This window comes from Nicotiana tomentosiformis, chromosome 7, assembly GCF_000390325.3.
Source record: "Nicotiana tomentosiformis chromosome 7, ASM39032v3, whole genome shotgun sequence".
Classification (NCBI taxonomy): domain Eukaryota; kingdom Viridiplantae; phylum Streptophyta; class Magnoliopsida; order Solanales; family Solanaceae; genus Nicotiana; species Nicotiana tomentosiformis.
This window is the reverse complement of record NC_090818.1, coordinates 6,123,827-6,143,774: the sequence shown is the minus strand read 5'-3', so window position 1 is coordinate 6,143,774 and position 19,948 is coordinate 6,123,827. Positions and strand designations below refer to the sequence as shown.

Below are 19,948 nucleotides of genomic sequence, written 5' to 3'. Positions count from 1 at the left end.
ATGTAGATATGCCAGTAGGGTACATGCCTCTAAAGTTCGATATCTTTGAGGGGACATGTGATCACCCTGCACATTTAAGGGCATATTGTGACAAGTTAGTTTGAGTTGGGAAAAATGAGAAGTTGAGCATGAAGTTGTTCCTAAGAAGCCTGATAGGGGAAGCACTTACCTGGTATACTCGACAAGTTCCACGGAACTGGAGGATATGGCGGAAGATTTCATGAATAGCGTCCGATTCAACACAAATATCACTCCCGAAAGGTTCGCACTGGTAAACCTGCAGAAGAAGTCATCCGAGTCATTCCAAAAATATGCACGCCTATGGAGATCAGAGGCCGAGAGGGCACAACCTCCGTTGGATGATACTGAGTTGACCAAGTATTTCATCAGGGCCTAGGAAGGGATTTACTTTGAGAAACTGATGGGCATGATGGGACAGAAATTCCCCAAACTGGTCAAAATGGGAGATTTCCTAGAAGAAGGTATAAAATCCGGCAAAGTACAATCCATGGATGCACTGCAAGCAGCTAGCAAGGCAATCCAATTAGGGTCAATAGGTAGCAGAAAGAAGAAAAAGGAAGATGTATCAGTAGCCGTCCCTTATTATCAACCCATCCCACATCATGGAAACACATCTTATTCCCCAAGCAACCATTCACCACCACCGGCTTATGCTCCAGTTACCAACACAAAGCCATATTACAATCCCCAACCTCAATATAACCCGCGTTGAACCCATAACAATCCACACCCACCAAAACCATATGCTCCTGTCCAAACCACCACTCATCAAAACCAAGCTATTTATGCACCCCGACTTCGCCCGAATTTTGAAGAGAGAGGTCCCAAAAATTACCCCCCGATTGCTGAACCTCTGGCTCAACTATTTGAAAGATTGAGGAGAACATGTTTAATACATCCAGTAGAATAAAGGGTTCCTGAGAATCCCTCAAAGTATTTTGATGCAACTAAAAGGTGCGTGTACCATTAAAACATGCTTGGGCATGATACTGAAGATTGTTTCAAGCTGAAAAATGAAATTGAATCATTGATTAAATGCAGAGAAATTCAGTGCACTCTGGCTCCGCCCAATGTGAACCGCAATCCGCTGCCAAATCATCAGAATCAAGGGGTTAACATGATCACCTTGGATGAAGAATACGATTTGAAAGGAACCATTTTCACGATAGGAAACACATGCATCAAAGGACTCCGATGATCACAGTACAATTGAGATATTTGGTGATGGTTCAAACTTACCAACAACAACGTACCGCTGCTACCTGAGATGAAGAGGATCGGGAATACAAAACTATCTCGTGGATATATCAGCAAAAGGGAAAATCAAAGATAACAGATTCCGCGGTAGCCTACGGTATGACTAGGTCGGGGAGATGCTACGGTCTTGAGGATGAAAACTGAGGGAATCTGGGAAGGTAGAAGATTCTGTGATGAAACATAATAGATCCCGAGGCCGCATAGTTTTGGAAAAGGATGTCAACCAAAGAGTACTCCGTGGAGGAACAATTAAAGAATACTTCATCATAAATATCAATCATGGATTTACTGATGAGTTCTAACAGTTATAAAGATGCCCTGATAAAAGTGTAAAGTGGGGTAAGTATGCCAAGCAATACCACCAGTGAGGCACTGGCAACAACCATTGGGAAAATGGTCGATGAAAATATGATCACCTTTCGAAGAGATGAGCTTCCTAGCGAAGGCATGGGCCACAATGATGGTAGGCTATAATCTCGTGTTTTAGTTGCTTATTGCACTCCAATTCACTGTACTTTATTTGTGTTCGAGAGTTAATTGGTAGTGTTTTGCACTTATTGTGTGTTTTATGCCTTGTAGGAGTGATTTGGAGCTATGTAGATGTTGTGGAGCTAATTCGTGCTATTTGGAGCTTTGAAGTCTAAGTAAAAGCCCAAGAGATTAAGCCAGGATCATGTTCGAGGGTCGAGGAGCAAGTCTGGATGTCAAAAATCAAGCAAAAACCCGTACTCTAAGAGAACTCCGCAACAATGTCTTTGGGTAGCCTGTTGAATTGTGATGCTCTCTATATTTCCCCACTAATGCCCCGCATGGCACGTCGCTCCATGGGACATGCCTGTGTAAGGTTTACAGAGCCAATGTCCTATTTCGGCTAGGAGAAGGTGGTTTCATCTGGGCACGACCCTACTTGGTATAAATACATGGAAAAATGTTATTTTATGGGCTTTTGACATATCTTCCACCTAAGGAGGCTAAAGAGGAGTTGGAAGAACACAAGCAATAGGATTTCATCATTCCTTTCTCACTCAAGACCCAGGTTTGGATTGAATTTATGTTTTCCTATACTTAACTTTTATTTCTGATGAATTGCTCCATATCTATGGAGAGTAGTTCCCTGTAAGGTTTGATGGATTTGGTGTATTGATGATTGTTTGTGGATTATAACTCTAGTTTGTCTATTGAATCGTTTTTGGATGAATTAATTGTTGCATCTATAGTCACTTGTTCAAATAATCGAGAGATGCATAACTTGTGATATCTTTGCACTATATTGTTAATTGAATTCATTAATTCTTCTTAGTAATCAAAAGAGGCTAGGTGAATCATTGCTTAAACCTAGTTAGGAGGATAATCTAGAGAGGTTCTCCTAAAGACCAATCCACTACGCATTCTTGCATATCTTCAAGTGCTTAAACTGGTTCATCTTGTGAGGTTAAAACTTAATCGAGAGAAGAGTTTTTGCTGAACGTTTGAAATAATAATTGAGTGAATTCGAGAGACTCACTTGAACATTAGAAGTCAATTATCTAGAGTTAGATCCCAAACAATTATCCGGCACCTATCCTATTAAAACCCTATTTTCTCCCATTGATAACCTTCTTTGCTTATTCCTTGTTTTGATTGTCATTAGTCAATAGCTTTAGATTCTTAGTTAATTTGAGTTAGACATCTTATAAATCTCAAATGTTGATCCTCTTGAATAGCAATCAATCTAGAAACTGCAATAATACTTTTTAAATCGAATCCATATGGATATGATATTATACTATACGATATTTGATTTGCGAGAGTAATTTAAGTGTGTGTTTTGAGCTTGTCAAATTTTGGCGTCGTTGCCGGGGATTGGCAATCAATAGTGTTTGAAATAGTTTGTTGTGCTAATTCAAGATTTTGTTTTTTCAATTTTCTCTTTTTATGTTTGGTGTTTGTTGACTGTGAGCAGGTTACAGGTTTAGATTGATGCATGACTCGAGCTTCTGCGAAAGAAGTGCTACCATATGAGCCCGAGATAGAAAAAAACTACAACAGCTGAGGAAGGAAACAAATCTCATCGAGACGTTAGAAAAGGTTGGACAATCCTCAACCAAAGAGACTATGGTTGGAAACGGTGAAGATAATGCAGATTTGTCTACAAGAGAGGCAACCCAACATTGAGAAAAAGCTGCACGGGATGCTGAGTTTGAGAGGCACGGATTATCTATGAAGAAGAGAGGGGTCGGAGAATTGCTCAAAATCAACCCTTGGCTGCAGACCAGTTCGGAAATATAGCTCCCATGACTGGGAGATCACTAGGTGACTATGCTAGACCGGTCTACAATCAAGGCTTATTTAGTGTTAGACCACCAATTGCAGCTAACAACTTTGAATTAAAGCAAGGGCTGCTTCAAACCCTTCAGAATTATTGTGTCTTCAGAGGGAAGATGAACAAAGATCCAAATACACATCTAATAGATTTCGAGGAGATTAGGAATATATTTCAATACAATTGTGTATCAAAAGATGTAGTGTACTTAAGGGCATTCCCCTCCACACTCAAAGATGATGCAAAGAAGTGGCTTCGAAGCATGCCCACGGGATCGATTAGAACATGGGAGGAGATTACCAAAACATTCCTTGATAAATATTTCTCATTAGCTAAGACGGGCAAGTTTAGAAGAGAAATCCATAACTTCTGCTAGAAAGTGACCGAGACTGTTTTTGAAGCATGGGAGAGATTTATGGAGATAGTTAGAAAGTGTCAACACAGTGGAATTGAACTCTGGATGCAACTATAGGACTTTTGGGATGGATTGACACCGGTCGCATGTAGAACATTGAGCAATACAGCTGGAGGCCCTTTGATGAAGAAGACTCCAGAGGAGATAGTTACCATTCCTGATGAGTTATTTGAAGAAGCTAATCAGTGGCCCTCTGAGAGTGCTGAAAGAAGAAGATCAACTGGTGTTCACCAAGTTGATGCCACTACATATGTGCAGGCACATCTTGATGCTATGGCTAAATAAATACGAAAGCTGACCTTGGCCACATTACAAAGTGAGCCTTACACAGCGTGTGATATATGTGGAAGAAGACACCCTACTCATGAGTGTCAAGCCTCAATTGAGGAAGTAAATGCCGTGGGAAATTACAACTTTAATTCAATGGGTCAGAAGCACCCTGGTTTTGAAGGAGTTAACCTAGGGGAAACTGCAAATGCATGGCAACAAAATAATCCCAGATTTCAGGGACAATGAGCTTATGGGTTCATGAATCAGCTGAGGCAGCAGTTTCAGCCTCAACAGCCCAATCAGCCTGGTCTAGAAGATCTCATGAAGGCATTCATTGTGAAAACTAATGAAAGATTTGATGTACAAGGGGAAACAATTCGAAATTTAGAGAAGTAAGTGGGATGGATTGATACTATCTGAGAGGGTTTCAGGCACTCTCCCTGCTGATACTGATAGAAATCCCAAAGAAACAGTGAATGTTGTAACCCTGAGAAGTGGGCAAGTGTTGAATGACCCCACCCCGATCCAAAAAGATATGATACTTGAAAAAGAAAGTAGGGAGCGGCTGAAAAGTGATGACAACAAGAAGAAGAAGTGCCCGATGAAAGCTGAGAAAAAGAAGAAGCAAGAAAACCAAAAAGGGAGGAACATGAGGAGGGAAAGCATATGCATACGCTACCTTTCCCGCAAAAGCTATATAGAGAAAAGCTAGACAAGCAGTTTGAGAGATTTCTGCATGTGCTAAAACAGGTTCATATAAACATACCATTCATAGAAGTGCTCTCACAAATGCCCTCTCATGCTAAATTCTTGAAGGATATTCTTACGAAGAAGAGGAAAGTAGAGGAGACCTCAGTGCTAAAGCTCACAAAGCATTGCAGTGCGATATTGAAAAATAAAATCCCACAAAAGTGTATAGATACAGGGAATTTTACTATACCTTGCTCTTTAGGAACTATTAATTTTGATAAGTCTTTATGTGATTCTGGTGCCTCAATTACTTTAATGCCTCTATCTATTTACAAGAAACTAGAGAAGGAGATTCAAGAGATAAGGTCGGCCCCAATATCGTTGCAGCTGGCAGACTAAATGACTTTAATACCCGAGGGGATAGTGGATGATGTTTTAGTTTGGGTGACTTTAATACCCGAGAGACTCACTTGAACATTAGAAGTGAATTATCTAGAGTAGATCCCAAACAATTATCCTGCACCTATCAAGTCAAAATACTATCTTCTCCCATTGATAACCTTCTTTGTTTATTCCTTGTTTCGATTGTCATTAGTCAATAGCTTTAGATTTTTAGTTAATTTTAGTTAGACACATAATAAATCTCAATTGTTGATCCTCTTGGATAGCAATCAACCTAGAAACTACAAGAATACTATTTAAATCTAATCCCTGTGGATATAATATTATACTGTACTATATTTGATTAGCGAGCGTAATTTAAGTGTGTGTTTCGAGCTCATCACACAACAAAGCTCTACACGCCACTGTCAAATGTATAGACAAGGTAGTGTCTTGAGTACTGGTTGATGGAAGATCAAGAGTCAACATCTACCCGCTCTCTACTCTACAAGAGTTGGGTATCCACCTGACAAAAGTCAAGGAAAGTCGTGTGAGAGTAAGGGCCTCTGACGGATCGCAAAAAGATGTCATAGGAGAAATTTATTTGGCTTCGCAGATCGGACCAATTGAGGTTTCCATATTATCTTAAGTCATGGATATTTCCTCTTCATACAACTTACTACTGGGAAGACCCTGTATACACATGGCAGGGGCCGTCCCATCCACCCTACACCATTTCATGAAATTCAAGTTGGGTTGTCAAGAGATCATGGTCCACGGCGAATGGAGCTAATCAGCTTATCTAGAACACACAGTCCCATTCATAGAAGGGCTAGATGGGTTCGCTTTCCATGCGGTTTAGATCATGCAGACTACTGAAATAGAAGAAACTGAGTAAAACTTGCAAATGCAATCGCTATATAGATCAAAGACGGCCATGAGGGATATGATAAAATACATATATAGATCGAAAACCGGGCTGTGAGCCTGATCAGATGGGATAACTGAACATATTGAGCCAAATGGGTAGAAAGGAAGACCCGGCATAAGGTATCATCCTCCAATTAGGAAGACTTGTACCGATATCTCTGTGAAAAAGGCTTTTGTGCTAGAGCATGTTTCAGGTACGGGCCAAAACTCAGCGCCATAGGACGATATCGTCAATGGGATGGGAAGGCTATTCGTGACCATGATTGAGGAATGCCGCGAAGGAATTGATATCAAGACACCGACCATTCGGAATGCTGAACCAGGAGAAGACCTACGGAATTGGACTGCCAACCCGTCTTTGGTTTGCCAGGAGTCTTGGTAGTGTGGAATTTAAAAAGTTTTGAAAAAAGCGTCCGGTCAATTGAAGCCTGAACCGTGTCTGTACCTTTTTATCATTTTCTTCTTTGAACGCTGAGTCATTCCCCTTTTGATGAAATAAAAAGAATTACTTTCATAAAATTATTACAGCTTTATTTATACTTAGTTTTTTTTTTTCAGTAATCAAAATGATAAAAACCCGCATTTCATAATTGTGGCATGTAACGAAACCCTCAAGCAAAACGATCCAGATTACGAGGAATACAACAAGAGTGTGATGCCATACAATCTCCAACAAGAGATCGAACAATTGGAAAGCCAAAAAAAGCCTAATATTGAAGAATTAAAGGTGGTCAACCTCGAAAATCCAGGAAGACGTAAAAGAAACCCGAATCAGCATCCATCTAAAGGCAGAACAAAAGGAAGAAATGGTTGAGCTCCTCCGACAAAACATCGATGTGTTGGCATGGCAATATGATGACATGTATGGATTTAGTACTGACATCATCTCACATCGATTGCCTACCGATCCAGCTAGACCACCAGTCAAGCAAAAACCTAGAAAATTCAAGCCTAACATAAGTTTAGGATAAAAGAAGAAGTAACCAAGAAAATAGAGGCGAATGTAGTTAGGGTCACCAATTATCCCACTTTGTTAGCAAATATCGTCCCAGTACCTAAGAAAGATGGGAAGATCACGATATGTGTGGATTCCCGAGATCTCAACAAAGCTAGCCTGAAGGACGATTTCCCTTTACTAAACATCCATATCCTCATCGACAACTATGCGAAGCATGGATATTTTCGCAGGATACCACCAGATCCTGATGCACGAAAAAAATGCAGAAAAGACAGTCTTCACTACACCTTGGGGAGTTTACTGCTACAGATGATGCCATTCGTCTCAAAAATGCTGGTGCTACATACACGAGGGCCATGAAGACCCTCTTTCATGGTATGATTTCAAAGTGGTTGTGACCATGGTAGGCTCATAAAGAGATATCGGTTGGAGACTAAGAAGGTGGGTTATCTCTTGCGAGAAGGTTTGAGGTTGTTTGATTCTTGTGAGGGATTCTATGAAAAGTTTTCCTTCCACCCATTGGGATGTATGTGCAACGATCAGAGTTTAGATCACTTGAGGAAGTTCGCACGACTGTCACAAGGATGAGTATGCACTTAGTAGAGTCTTTGGAGTATTTTCTGACTAGTGTTACATGAACTTATGAAGTACTCAGCTAGATAACAACGCATGCTCATGGAATGATATGAAATAATAAGTATTGTGGGTTAGTAAATGATGCGTTTGTGGCTCCATGCCAAGTAGGGGAGTCTACTATCGACGAACGGGTCATTTGGGCATGTGTTGTTATAATCTTGGACTTGGGTGCACTGTGGATTGGATGTAATGTGAGAAGGTTGTCATTGAGGAGGATTTGTACCTAAGACTTACTAGATGCATGATGTTTTATACCTTATGGATATATGGGGGTTGCGGAGTGGTTCAGGTTTTATATTAGTTGTGGGTGTAGTGCTCAAGAAAGAGGGATTTCTTGTGGGTGTAGTGCTCATAGAGGGCCTTGCATATGGTATTAGACTTTAGATGGATATAGAGGCCGAGACTGAGACTTCTTTCACTCAGGTGGTTGAGATTGCTAGGAGGATAGAGCATATTTGTGGTCAGGGGAGAGAGGCGACATTTGATAAGACGCCTCATCATTTTGGTAGTTTCAGCGGTGCCTCATCTGGAAACAGTGATTCTTTTGGCAAAGGCCATTCCATTAGGCCGGTTTAGTCAGAACTACATGTCTCTCATGGTACTTTAGGTGGCAATGGTACTCGTGGTTCTCACCCAGGGCAGTCATTGTATAGTGCACCTCCAACTCAGTGTTCTATTAGTGCACCTCAATACATGGTATCTATGATGGTCATTCGGGTTGTCAGGCATAGTTCCAAGTTCAGCAGCAATGCAAGGCGAAGGGTAGTGAGAGAGTTTTTGGAGGTGTTCTCTATATATTTGCCGGGTATTATGATCGACAAGGATATTGACTTTTGCATTGATTTGGTTTTAGGCACTCAGCCTGTTTCCATTCCACCAAATTGTATGGCACTAGCTGAGTTTAAGGAATTGAATAAGCAATTCCAAGATTTTCTTGATAAAGGGGTTCATTAAATTGAGTGTCTCTCCTTGGGGTGCGCTGGTATTGTTTGTGAAGAATAAGGATAGTTCTATGAGGATGTGCATAGATTATCGGTAGTTGAACGAGGTCACTATCAGGAACAATTATCCACTTCCTCGTATTAGTGATTTGTTTGATCAGCTTTAGGGAGACAAGGTGTTCTCCAAGATTTATTTGAGATCTGGCTATCATCACGTGAAGATTAAGGCCTAATATAACTTTTAGAACTCGTTATCGTCAGTATGAGTTCTTGATGATGTCATTTGGGTTGACGAATGCTCTAGCGGCTTTCATGGGTTTGATGAATCAAGTGTTCAATCCTAATCTGGATTCCTTTGTGATTGTGTTTATTGATGATATTCTGATTTACTCTCGTAGTAGAGAGGAGCACGAGCATCACTTGTGTAACGGCCCGACTGGTCAATTTGTGTATCTGAGCCCCATTCCCCTATTTGACGCTACTTGTATGGTTCTTTATTGTTTTGTAACCTTCAGGGTTGGTTGGTTTGGCTTTTGGAAAGGTTTGTAGTGAGTTGGCACACTTACTCTCATTTTAGAAACTTATGTTGCTAGAGTTTACCAAGGTTTGACTTTTGAGTAAACAATATGAGAATCGGGATTTGATGGTTCTAGTAGGTTCATATGGTGATTTTGGACTTAGGTGTATATTTAGAATTTTACTCGGAGGTTCCGATAAGGTTTTGGACCCATTGCAAAAAGTTGGCAACTTGAAGATTTGGAGAGTTCATAGGTTTGATCGGGAGTTGACTTTGGGGTTACCGGGATTCGGTTGGTGTTTTGAGGCTTTGGATAGATTCATTTAGTTGATTGTAAATTGTGTGCAAAAGTTTGGTTGGAATCTGAAATGGTTAGGCATGATTAGGACATGTTTGGTGATGTCGGACGGTTTGGAACATAAGAGATTGATTTTGATCGTCAATTCTTAATTTTGATGTTATTTGTAGTGTTTTGAGAATTTGGGTAAGTTTGAATTGGGTATATGGACTTGTTGGTGTTAATGGACGGGGTCCCAGGGGCTCAGGTGTATTTTGAACAATTTCCTCATGGTTTGGAGTTGTGCTTCGCGATCACGGAGCTAGTCTCGCGATTACGGAGAAGGGGAGGGGGCATGAGTTTTTTGTTCATCGCTTTCATGACATGGTTCTCGCATTTGTGTGGTGTCTTGTGTAGGAGGACGCATGATCGCATACGAGTGATCGCTTTTGCAATTGGGTTGAGTCATGCGGGAGTTTGTCTCCATGTTTTCACAGATGGTCCCGCATTCACGTAGAGGCGTGGCCTGGTTGGGAGAGTTAGCCTACGATTGTTACAACCCAAACCACCACTGGTCATTATGGTACTTAACCCACTTTCTAGACAAGAAAAACATGAAGCGATAACGAAACATAATAACAAATGCACAACAAATGAGTCAGAAAGTCGAATAAACATTGATAGAAACTAAGTGAATACATCAAACCCCAGAACTGGTAACACTGATTCATGAGCTCTAACATATGAATACAAGCCTGCTAATATAGTATACTATTTGAAATAATAACAATAATGAGAGATAGAAAGATACGTTGTGGACTGCGATCAGGATGCAGCTCTACCTCAAGTATCAACAACAACGACTACGACTCTCAATGATCAGCTGGGTCCAACTCTTGGATCTGTACAACTAAGTGCAGAGTCTAGTATGAATACGACCGACCATATTTACTTAGTAAGTATCATAACTAGTCTTGATGAGGTAGTGGCGAGAGTGGCCAATGATACTCACTAATCAAACATGTATAGCTCATGAATATATGCATGCACAACAACAGTTCCAAGTCTAAGCATAGAGTACAGGTAAGGCCAACGGTGCATATAGAGAAGATATATACATGCATTGTAAACAACTAATGATTCAACACATAGAGAAGATTTGCTTGTATAAGATGTCAAATTACACAATTCGACATATAGAGAAGATATTTTTCGTGATGCAATCCACCAAGTAAAGCAACATATAGAGAAAATATGCATAGAAAGATATGTACACATTGATAAATTAACATATAGAGAAGATATGCGATTAAATAATGTATACATCAAAGGAGTTTTCATATAGAGAAGATACACAAAACCCAAACACTAATCAGTTTTCTTTATACCACGTGTAAGTCGTCAAGAGAGAAACATGAGAGTACAACCCTAGGGGTATGGATCCTTGATAATGCCCAAGACATACCCTAAGATGGGATAGGTAATGGTCGATGGAAGTATAATATAACTGATGAGAGTCGGGGTCGAACCACAAGCAGTTTGAATGGGTGTTAAGGTAAATACTTAAGCAAGCAACCCAATATATCTTAAACTGACTTTCAACTAAACTTGGTTTTGTAACAGTATTAATTGTACTAAGAGTTATCTAAGAGACAATTTATCAAACACTTAATATGTGAGAGTTTAACTAAGATGTAACAAATAGAGAAAGGCCTAGAGTGGAAATCCTAACCTTGGTATAAACCTAATCGGTGAAATCTAATATGCTTGATGGATTGATCAGGGTTGTTATGACTCTCAAATATAAAGTTCTCTCTAAATACGTCTCGATTAAAGAGTGATTATGGCCAAATTAGCTTTCTTATGTTTAAATAGGTAGCTATAAGAACAATTGATTGTGAGCCCAAGTAGGGTTATTGCTATCTCTAGTCCAAATCAATTAATTAAACCAATCAATCCCTCAACTAGTCCAATTTCTTGTTAGCTAAGTTTTCCTTAACCTAGTTCCTCTTTCACAAGTAAGAACAAAGTTAAAAAGGCATGAATCAATGTGTGCAAGCACTAATTCAAGTCTAAAGTATGAAAATGGCTAAATAACAATAAACCCAATCATAAACAATCATACTATTAATAACCCATAATATTCTCACACTATGGTTAGATTAAAACCCTAGATAAAAATCTTGCTACTCATAATGAAATAAAGAAAAGTAAAACTAAAAGATGAAATCAAAGACATAATACTAAAACAAAAGAAAGATGAAATGATCTTCTTCAAATTATAGCTCAAACTTGCTCCAAATAGCTAAAACTATGAACCCACAGCTGCTACAGTAAAAAATATACCTAAAATTGCTAAAACTGTCTATTTATATCACTTTGAAAGTTTTCCCAAAAATGCTCTTAAGGTTGGATTGCGGCTGCGCAAGTATGATTGCGGCCCACACTTCCTACAATTGATGGCTTGATTTGTTGATCTGCAGTGATGTGGTCGCACTAAAGGTATTGCGGCTGCACTTATCTATTGTGGTCCGCACTCAAATGATTGCTGCAGCAAATCTACGCTTTCAAAATTGGGCAAAATGTCATGCCTCCAATCTTCTAACTTTTAGCAAGTGGATGCATTTGCGGACCAAAGTGCTACCGCACCTTTTCATTGTGGTTTGCAATCATCGGTTCAATATTTGGTTGATCCACTTAGGCTTCAGAAGCTGGGGTTGCGGTAGCAATGTCAAGATTGCGGTCTGCACAAATCCATTATGGACCGCCCTGGGCTCTTTTTCTCGACTTGTTCTTTCAATTCATTTTTAATCCCTTTTTACTGCTCCACTCACCAAAAACCTGTAATTCAACACTTTTCATTATAACTTTGGCATTAAATAGCATCTTTTGGATGCAAAACTATAGTAAAAAAGTGGCATCATGTTGTATAAATCTACACTTATCAACTCCCCCAAACATAAGTCATTATTTGTCCTCAAGCAACTAAATTAACACTCATATCCTCATCACCCATACTTCTATAAGGGCGCCAATCACAAGTCATTTAAAACTCAGTTGGTACCAACAATTACCCATAATACTCATGCATCTCGACAAGGTTTCAAATTTTAAAAGGATACATTCTCACCATCTCATGCAATTTAAGTATGATATTTGAGCCTCAAAGGTTATATTTATTTATTATGAACCCTTGTTTATTCATGTTCATCATGGTAGGCTCCAAACTCTTCCTCCATCCATTCGCATTGATCGTTTCAACAATATCACTCAATTTCTAATGTAATAAGGGTTTCACTCTTCCCTGACAAAGAACAGTTACAAGTTAAACTTCAAGAACCATAGGCTTGCCCCTCATCTACAACTCCACTTATGTAAGCATGCTCGGTTCAAAATTGAATATGACTTCTTTTGAATTGTAGAAGGCTTTTGGTTTGGGGTATGATATAATTAGCCCAAGTTTCCTCATAGAACATAACAGATAGAACTCTTGAAGTTTGTTCTTCCTCTTAGAATCTAGAGAGACTTATCATCTCTTTATGTCATCAATTTCATTCACTTTCTTCTTTGATTTTCCTTTGGTATTTTCTCGAAGCTATAGAGACTTGGCATCACTCTGTGTCATCAATTTGCTTCTAACTTTTTCTTCTTTTGCCTTTTTAGGCCCTTTTTATCTTCATTGTCCATAATTCTTTGTTTTTCAACATGAAGATTTCCTTTTTATTTATTTTCTTTCTTTTGGTGCCTTGGTATCTCCATAGCTTTCACATCATAATTTTTCCATTCTCCCCCAAACTTAGGCTTTGAGCCCATTTAGTCACTATAGGTGCTTAGGAAGGTTCGAGCATCAAGAAAATATGTGAAAATAAAGGGCGGAAAGGTTGCAACGAGAATGCCCAAAAACCAAGCTAGAGGTTCAAAAGAGTTGACTAGGGAGAATGCTCAAAGGTTGGCAACTGAAAGCTCAAACGGTCCAAGGAAAGCCTTAAATCATGTTCCAAACCAAACATACTCAAACATTTCACTTTGAAGAACATTTGGGGCAAGTTCTAGAATATCAACTCAAGTACTTGAATCTGTACAAGATTATTCCTCACCTCACGTAAAAATAGACCGTGAAAAAAGATAGAGTCTCAGACCCACAATGACCACAATCATTTCACAAGATCTCTATGGCTTAGACAACCAGTCAATAACTTTAAAACATAACCCAACAGACTCAAGGTCAGATTACTAGAATCACCACCTCAAAAATGATTAAAACACTTGTCTCAAACCATAGGCATAAAGTTAAGTATGTTGGTACCGCATGAGGCACAAATAACCTATTTTCAAGGGACAGCTCATTCAGTTCTTTTATTAATTACTAGTTACTACTAATACTACTTAAACATGCAATGGCTAATTCCCATAAAATAGTTGTCATACTATCCATCATCGGGGAAAAGTCACCCGGTTCAAACAAGAAGTTACCTTTGGAAAGAACCATGGTATTAAGAAATTAAATGCTTATTCAACATATCGAAATGAAAATATGACTATAAAAAGTACCAAAATACAACTACTATATACTATTGAATGTATCAAAATACCAAGAAACTATCAAATGGCATCATCAAATTATTACAACCCATGTCAAATCAAAATCCTCCACCCCCCAAAAATGAAAAGTAAGCATTGTCCCCAATGCTTATAAATACAATAAAAGGACAAAGAGGAGTGAAAAGACTCCCTAAGTACCCTTAGTAGATGGTGTGTTATCTTGAGGCTCAGTTTGCATAGGCTCATCTAACTGAATGGTACCATTATATGCAGGAGCTGCCTGGGTGGAAAACATATCTCTCACTGTGACAGTAGTGTTGGAAGGTAGGCAAGGCTCCTCAATATGAGTTGCAGTGGCATCTTGATGGGTTTATACTAGTGGTGGCTGGGCTGGGCCTATCAGCATATCAAAGGGCAAGTCACAGGAAGCCATCTACTTTACCTCAGCTCTAATGCATCAACTTCCTTCTTGGTGTCCTAGGACTTCCACGGCTTCTTCACTTGCTTGGCAATAGTTTCAATCACCGATCCATGTTGAACCACTAAATCCATGATCACTTATTGGTTGTCAAACAACTGCCGAATCTACTCAAAAGTGAATGAATGGAAGGTGGAGTGGACTACCCAGACAGTGTTGGAGTGGCTCCATCTTTGCATCAAGCAAGTATCTCGTAATGGTGTTGGGAAACCCAATGAGGAGTTTGGTTGACGTGTTGTCTCCAAAATCTGTGCAGACATTAGTTCCCCAACATTGATAGGGTATTCCCCCACTATATAAGAAATTAGAACAACATACTCCAAAGTTATATGGTTGTCATTCAAACTTGGCTCAAGCCTGCAACATACAAAGGTGTGCCGTCCTTTAGCTTCGAAGCTCAAAGTGTTTCTATAAATTTTCATTTCAGCGGCTATCCATGGAGGTGAATTGTTAGGTGATAGAATTTTTACCAGCCAAGGATGAGCCATATCCTTCTCCTCTAATTTAGACAAGTATTCAGTTAGTTCCAAATCATCAAGGCCTAGGTAAACACTCAATGTCTTTTAATCAAACCAAACTTTCAAATTTCGTACATTAGTGACTTTGGATCCCTTTAGGATTCTCCCCGTGTTTGCATAGAACTCATGTAAGAGATGTTCTTGCATGTCAAACAATGGCTAGGTGAAAGACATCCACCCTTTTCTTTTAGTGAACTACTCCATGTAAGATAGATTGTACTGAGCCACATCTTTGGTACTGATTGTTCTCTCATAAGTTCTTGATTGCTCATTCCAGCTCTTTCTGTAGTCGAAGTATGCGTTCCAACTGAGAAATCAATCTTCCCTCTGAAAATCTTTCTTAAATCTGTCTTGACCATCTCTAGTCCTAACAGCATGGATACCATCATTACAGTCCTCCTCAATAGGAAACTTCACTCTACCTTTGTCAATGTTAGGTTCATGACTTGAGCTGTTGTCATCCCCTGAAGTGGAGGTTTGGGATTAGGACTCAGATTGCCCCTCTTATTGAGCTTGCTGCTTATTTTGTTCCTCAAACTGAGTAATTGATTTCCCTCAGAAGCTTCCCTAGAAGGGGAGTCAGAGTCTTATCAAGAAACCCCTCTCCCTCGACCCGCAACATTCTTCTTGGCTATTAATTTATGTACAGAAGTAGCAAACCAACTCTACCTCTGCCCCCTATTGCCTATGGATCCACGTCGACTTTCAGAAACTTCACTATTTCCCCTTGATTGCACCATTTTGCCTGTGTGAGCATAAAGAAGCATAACATGGTGAGTATCACATCGCATAACTTAAATTTGAGTATCAAAAACTAGTTAGAACCTCAAAAGAATCAACAATATTGCATGATTACAGCTTGCATCAGAAATGGGGTTGGGAGAAATTTGCGGTCCGCATAAGAGGAGTGTGGTCCATAACTCAAGAATTGTGGTTCGCACAAAGAGTGTGGTTTACAATTCAAGCATTGTGATCCGCACTAGAAGAGTGCGGTCCGCACTTTGTGAGATCAAAGGGTGTGAAGTCTCTGATGGTGTGATGATGGTAGCAAGCAGACCATTTTATGGACCGCATTATGGTCACACAATTAGAGTGCAGTTTGCATCGCTGTAGCACTTCCTAGAGGAGAATTCATCAAGAGCCCTAATTCCTCAATTCTTGTTGTTCAACCATAATGCAATACATAAAGTCACAAAAGAAGTGTATCATGCATGATTAGATATTAGTTCCCCATAATTACCCTATATGTATGTGGTTCATCCCAAGAAGTCAAGAAATTAAAACTAAGATAAAACTTAACCAAAGACCACAAACCTAAGAAACAAAGAAATATGATTGGAAACATTTGGGGCATACCGTAGAATGATGATTAACCAAGAAGAAGGATGAATTAGTGCAACGATTGGGTGATGCAACTTGATGAAAATCCTCCTAAGCCGATCGCGTTCTTGTTCAGATGGTGTGGGGAAGTAAAAGATGAAAAATGGAAACTTATTTACTTTTAAAGTGACCCACGGTTCAGGTCGAAACTAGGGTAGTGCGGCTGCAATGGTGCAATGTGGTTCGTACTCGGTTACCTGGAGCCCTCTTTAGGGTATATTTCCATTTTGCAATCCTCACTTTGGAAGTGCGGCCACAATCTTCACCTTCTCAATCTTATGTTTAAGAGCTACTTTTGCGATCAGCAGTAGAAAGTGTGCGGTCACAATGGTCAACGCACTATTATCCGCCTGTCAATTCTAAAAGTTCAGAGAGTTCAAAGTTTTCAATTTGTGCCCGTGGACTTAGTGGCTCCTGCAATGGATCCTTGCGGTCAGCAATTCCAATTGTGTGATCCACAATTCTAGTTGTGCGGCCACAATTCAATGATTGCCTTATTTCTATTATAACACTTGTACTCACTCATACCTACAATCCTCGCAATAACTAAAACCACATCAAATCTAACAAAGATACTTAACTCATGTTTGACCATAGATTTTGGCTTCATTATTTCAAATTGTTTTGAAAATACATTGTTTGTTTATGATATATGATCATATTTTTGAAAAAAATATTTCACAAATTTTCAAGTTCCCAAAAACTAGTTTATGGCAGTGTTTGGGTGAAACATTTTGTTCCACTCACATAACTCCAACTTTTGTTCAAATAAAATGCATGTCCAAACACAACTTCAACTTTCAAAAATTATTTTTTACCACAATTTCATAACTCTTTTTTCAAGTTTGAATCAAACCTATGCTCAAACTCCAGCTTAAAAATACAACAAAGGGAAATCCAAGTAGAAAAGAAAAAGAACAAGTAATGAAACTTGGGGTGCCTCTCAAGAAGCGCCTTATTTAATGTCGTGGTACGAGGCAATGCCAATTCACTAGCTTGTGAAGTAATGCTTCAACCGATGACTATTGACTCGAAAACTTTCATCCTTCTTATTCTTCAATTCCATTGCACCATATGGAGTCACACTCACTACTTCAAACGATACATTTTGATTTAAGCTTCCAGGAAATATCTTCAATCTTGAATTGAATAACAACACTAGATCACCAGATTTGAACTCCTTGTTGAAAATATACTTGTCATGAAGATATTTCATCTTTTCCTGATATAATGTCGAACTTTCATAAGCACGATGCCGGAATTTATCCAACTCATTCAAATATGCAACTCACAAGTTAGTGTCTACATCCCAATAAAGATTAAACTTCTTTAAGGCCCATATTGCCTTATTCTCCAATTTCCCCAGAAGATGACAAGCTTTGCCAAATACTAACCGGTATGAGGACATCTCGATAGGTGTCTTGTAAACCGCTCTATATGCCCAGAGAGTATCATCTAGATTCTTGGAGCAATATGTTTGATTAGAATTAACCGACTTTGACAAGATATTCTTTATCTCCCAATTAGACACTTTCACTTGCCTACTAGCATGCAGATGAGAAGGAGATTTCACCTTGTGAGTGATATCATATTTTTCAAGAAACTTATCAAAAGCCTTGTTGCGAAAATACGACCCTCCATCACTTATGATTACTCAAGGAGTCCCGAACCTTGTGAATATATATGTTCTTCCTCAAGAAAAACACCACACTCCTAGCCTCATTGTTAGGTAAAAACTTTCACCCACTTAGAGACATAATAACCGCAACCGAAATATAGGTGTTACCAATGGAACTCATGAATGGACCCATGATATCAATACACCAAATGACAAAGATGTCAATCTCTAAAACAGTTGTAAGGGGCATATCATGTTTCTTTGAAATTCCACCAGCTCGTTGGCATTCATCACACATTTTCACTAAATCACTTGCATCTTTGTAAAGAGTAGGCCAATAGAATCCACGACTTAGGACCTTTTCTGCCGTTCTTGATCCCCCCCATGGTGACCACCATGAGGTGAAGAATGACAAGCCACGAGAATATCGCTTTGCACCTCATCTGGTTCATATCACCTAATCACTCCATCTGTGCAAATCCGAAAAAGATATGGTTCATCCCAATAGTAGTCCTTGAAATCTCTTTTAAGCCTCTTCCTTTGGTTTAAAGTGAACTCTTCCGTGATTGATACCTCCAGCAATATAATTAGCCAAATCCAAAAACCATGGTACCTATTTTGTGGACAAGTGTTGCTATCGGGGAAAGATTCATTGATTTCAAGGCCATCATGTGGCCTCCTCTCCTCCTCCAAACGAGAAAAGTGTTCTCCACTTGGTTTTCATTCCCCTTCTTATGTTGGATCTCAATATCAAATTCTTGCAATTGAAACACCTATCTCATCAACCTTGCTTTGGATTCATTTTGGCTTAAACGATATCTAAGTGTCGCATGATCCGTGTGCACAATGATCTTGTCACCCATCAAGTAAGGACAGACCTTTTCAATAGTAAACACAATAGCAAGTAATTACTATTCTGTAACCGTGTAGTTGACTTGGTCACTATTCATGGTCATAATAGTATAGTAGATCGGGTGAGAAATTTTATTGATTCTTTACCCAAACACTATCTCAACCGCTACATCACTTTTGCCACACATGAGCACAAATGGTAAGCTCCCATCTGGGGACATAAAGATACGAGTTGTCGTCAACTTGATCTTCAACCTCTTCAGAACCCCTCATGCAGTCAGCATTCTAGCACCATCCTCCAACTTGATCTTGTGTATATAAAAAGCGGGGCTTATACCCTAAATGTCCGCCAAAGTCCACCCAATAGATTTCTTCCTCTTTTGTAGAACTGCAAATGTGAAATCCACATGCACGTTGGTCAAACAAGAAGAAGGAATAACTGATAAATTAGAACAAGGATCAAGAAACTCATAATGGCTTCAACTCCAAAGTGAGTGGCTCTTCAATTGAAGGCTTTGTAGGAGGAGTCTTCTTAATTTCAAGATCCAATGATAACTTTAGGTGCGCATAGTTGTAAGGCTCCTGCCACGCCCCAAAATCGAGGAGCGCGACCGACGCTCAACCGAGTGAACCCAGTCGAGCAAGCCTACGTTACATCAATGGCCCATAAATGTTTTTATTTTATTTTTTTCTTTTTCACTCGTGATGGGTACATAGCTTCATAAATATTCATGAATATAAATACATGATGAAACTCAAAACTTAAGTATATGACCCACAGTGTACATGGAGCTTCTATGACAATAGATACCTAAGTACAAAATACCAACGAGACTCGAGTGCCCACTGGAATTGTAGCAGGCTCACCATAATCTGATGCACTGAAGATCCCTACCAAAGATCGATATCATCCTGTTGAAGTATACCTGCATCCATTAAAAGATGCAGCACCCCCGGCAAAAGGG

The 19,948-nt window shown here is 39.4% G+C and overlaps 2 protein-coding genes and 1 long non-coding RNA gene across 3 annotated transcripts; 1 reads left to right on the top strand and 2 right to left on the bottom strand.

Moving 5' to 3' along the window:
- The first annotated feature begins 421 nt into the window (after positions 1-421).
- Positions 422-7,080, top strand: LOC138895205 (uncharacterized). Its single transcript, XM_070179871.1, has 4 exons — positions 422-679; positions 4,053-4,253; positions 4,533-4,657; positions 6,825-7,080. Exons 1-4 carry the CDS (start codon positions 422-424, stop codon positions 7,078-7,080), a joined length of 840 nt encoding a protein of 279 aa, XP_070035972.1.
- Positions 7,081-14,169: 7,089 nt separating this feature from the next.
- LOC117278018 (uncharacterized) lies at positions 14,170-16,855 on the bottom strand. The gene is made up of 2 exons (XR_004508329.2): positions 16,490-16,855; positions 14,170-15,878 (listed from the first exon to the last, which is right to left on the bottom strand). It is a non-coding gene; the product is annotated as an uncharacterized lncRNA (long non-coding RNA).
- Positions 16,856-17,504: 649 nt separating this feature from the next.
- On the bottom strand, positions 17,505-18,429 carry LOC138895204 (uncharacterized). Its single transcript, XM_070179870.1, has 3 exons — positions 18,277-18,429; positions 17,806-18,086; positions 17,505-17,652 (listed from the first exon to the last, which is right to left on the bottom strand). Exons 1-3 carry the CDS (start codon positions 18,427-18,429, stop codon positions 17,505-17,507), a joined length of 582 nt encoding a protein of 193 aa, XP_070035971.1.
- Positions 18,430-19,948: the final 1,519 nt, after the last annotated feature.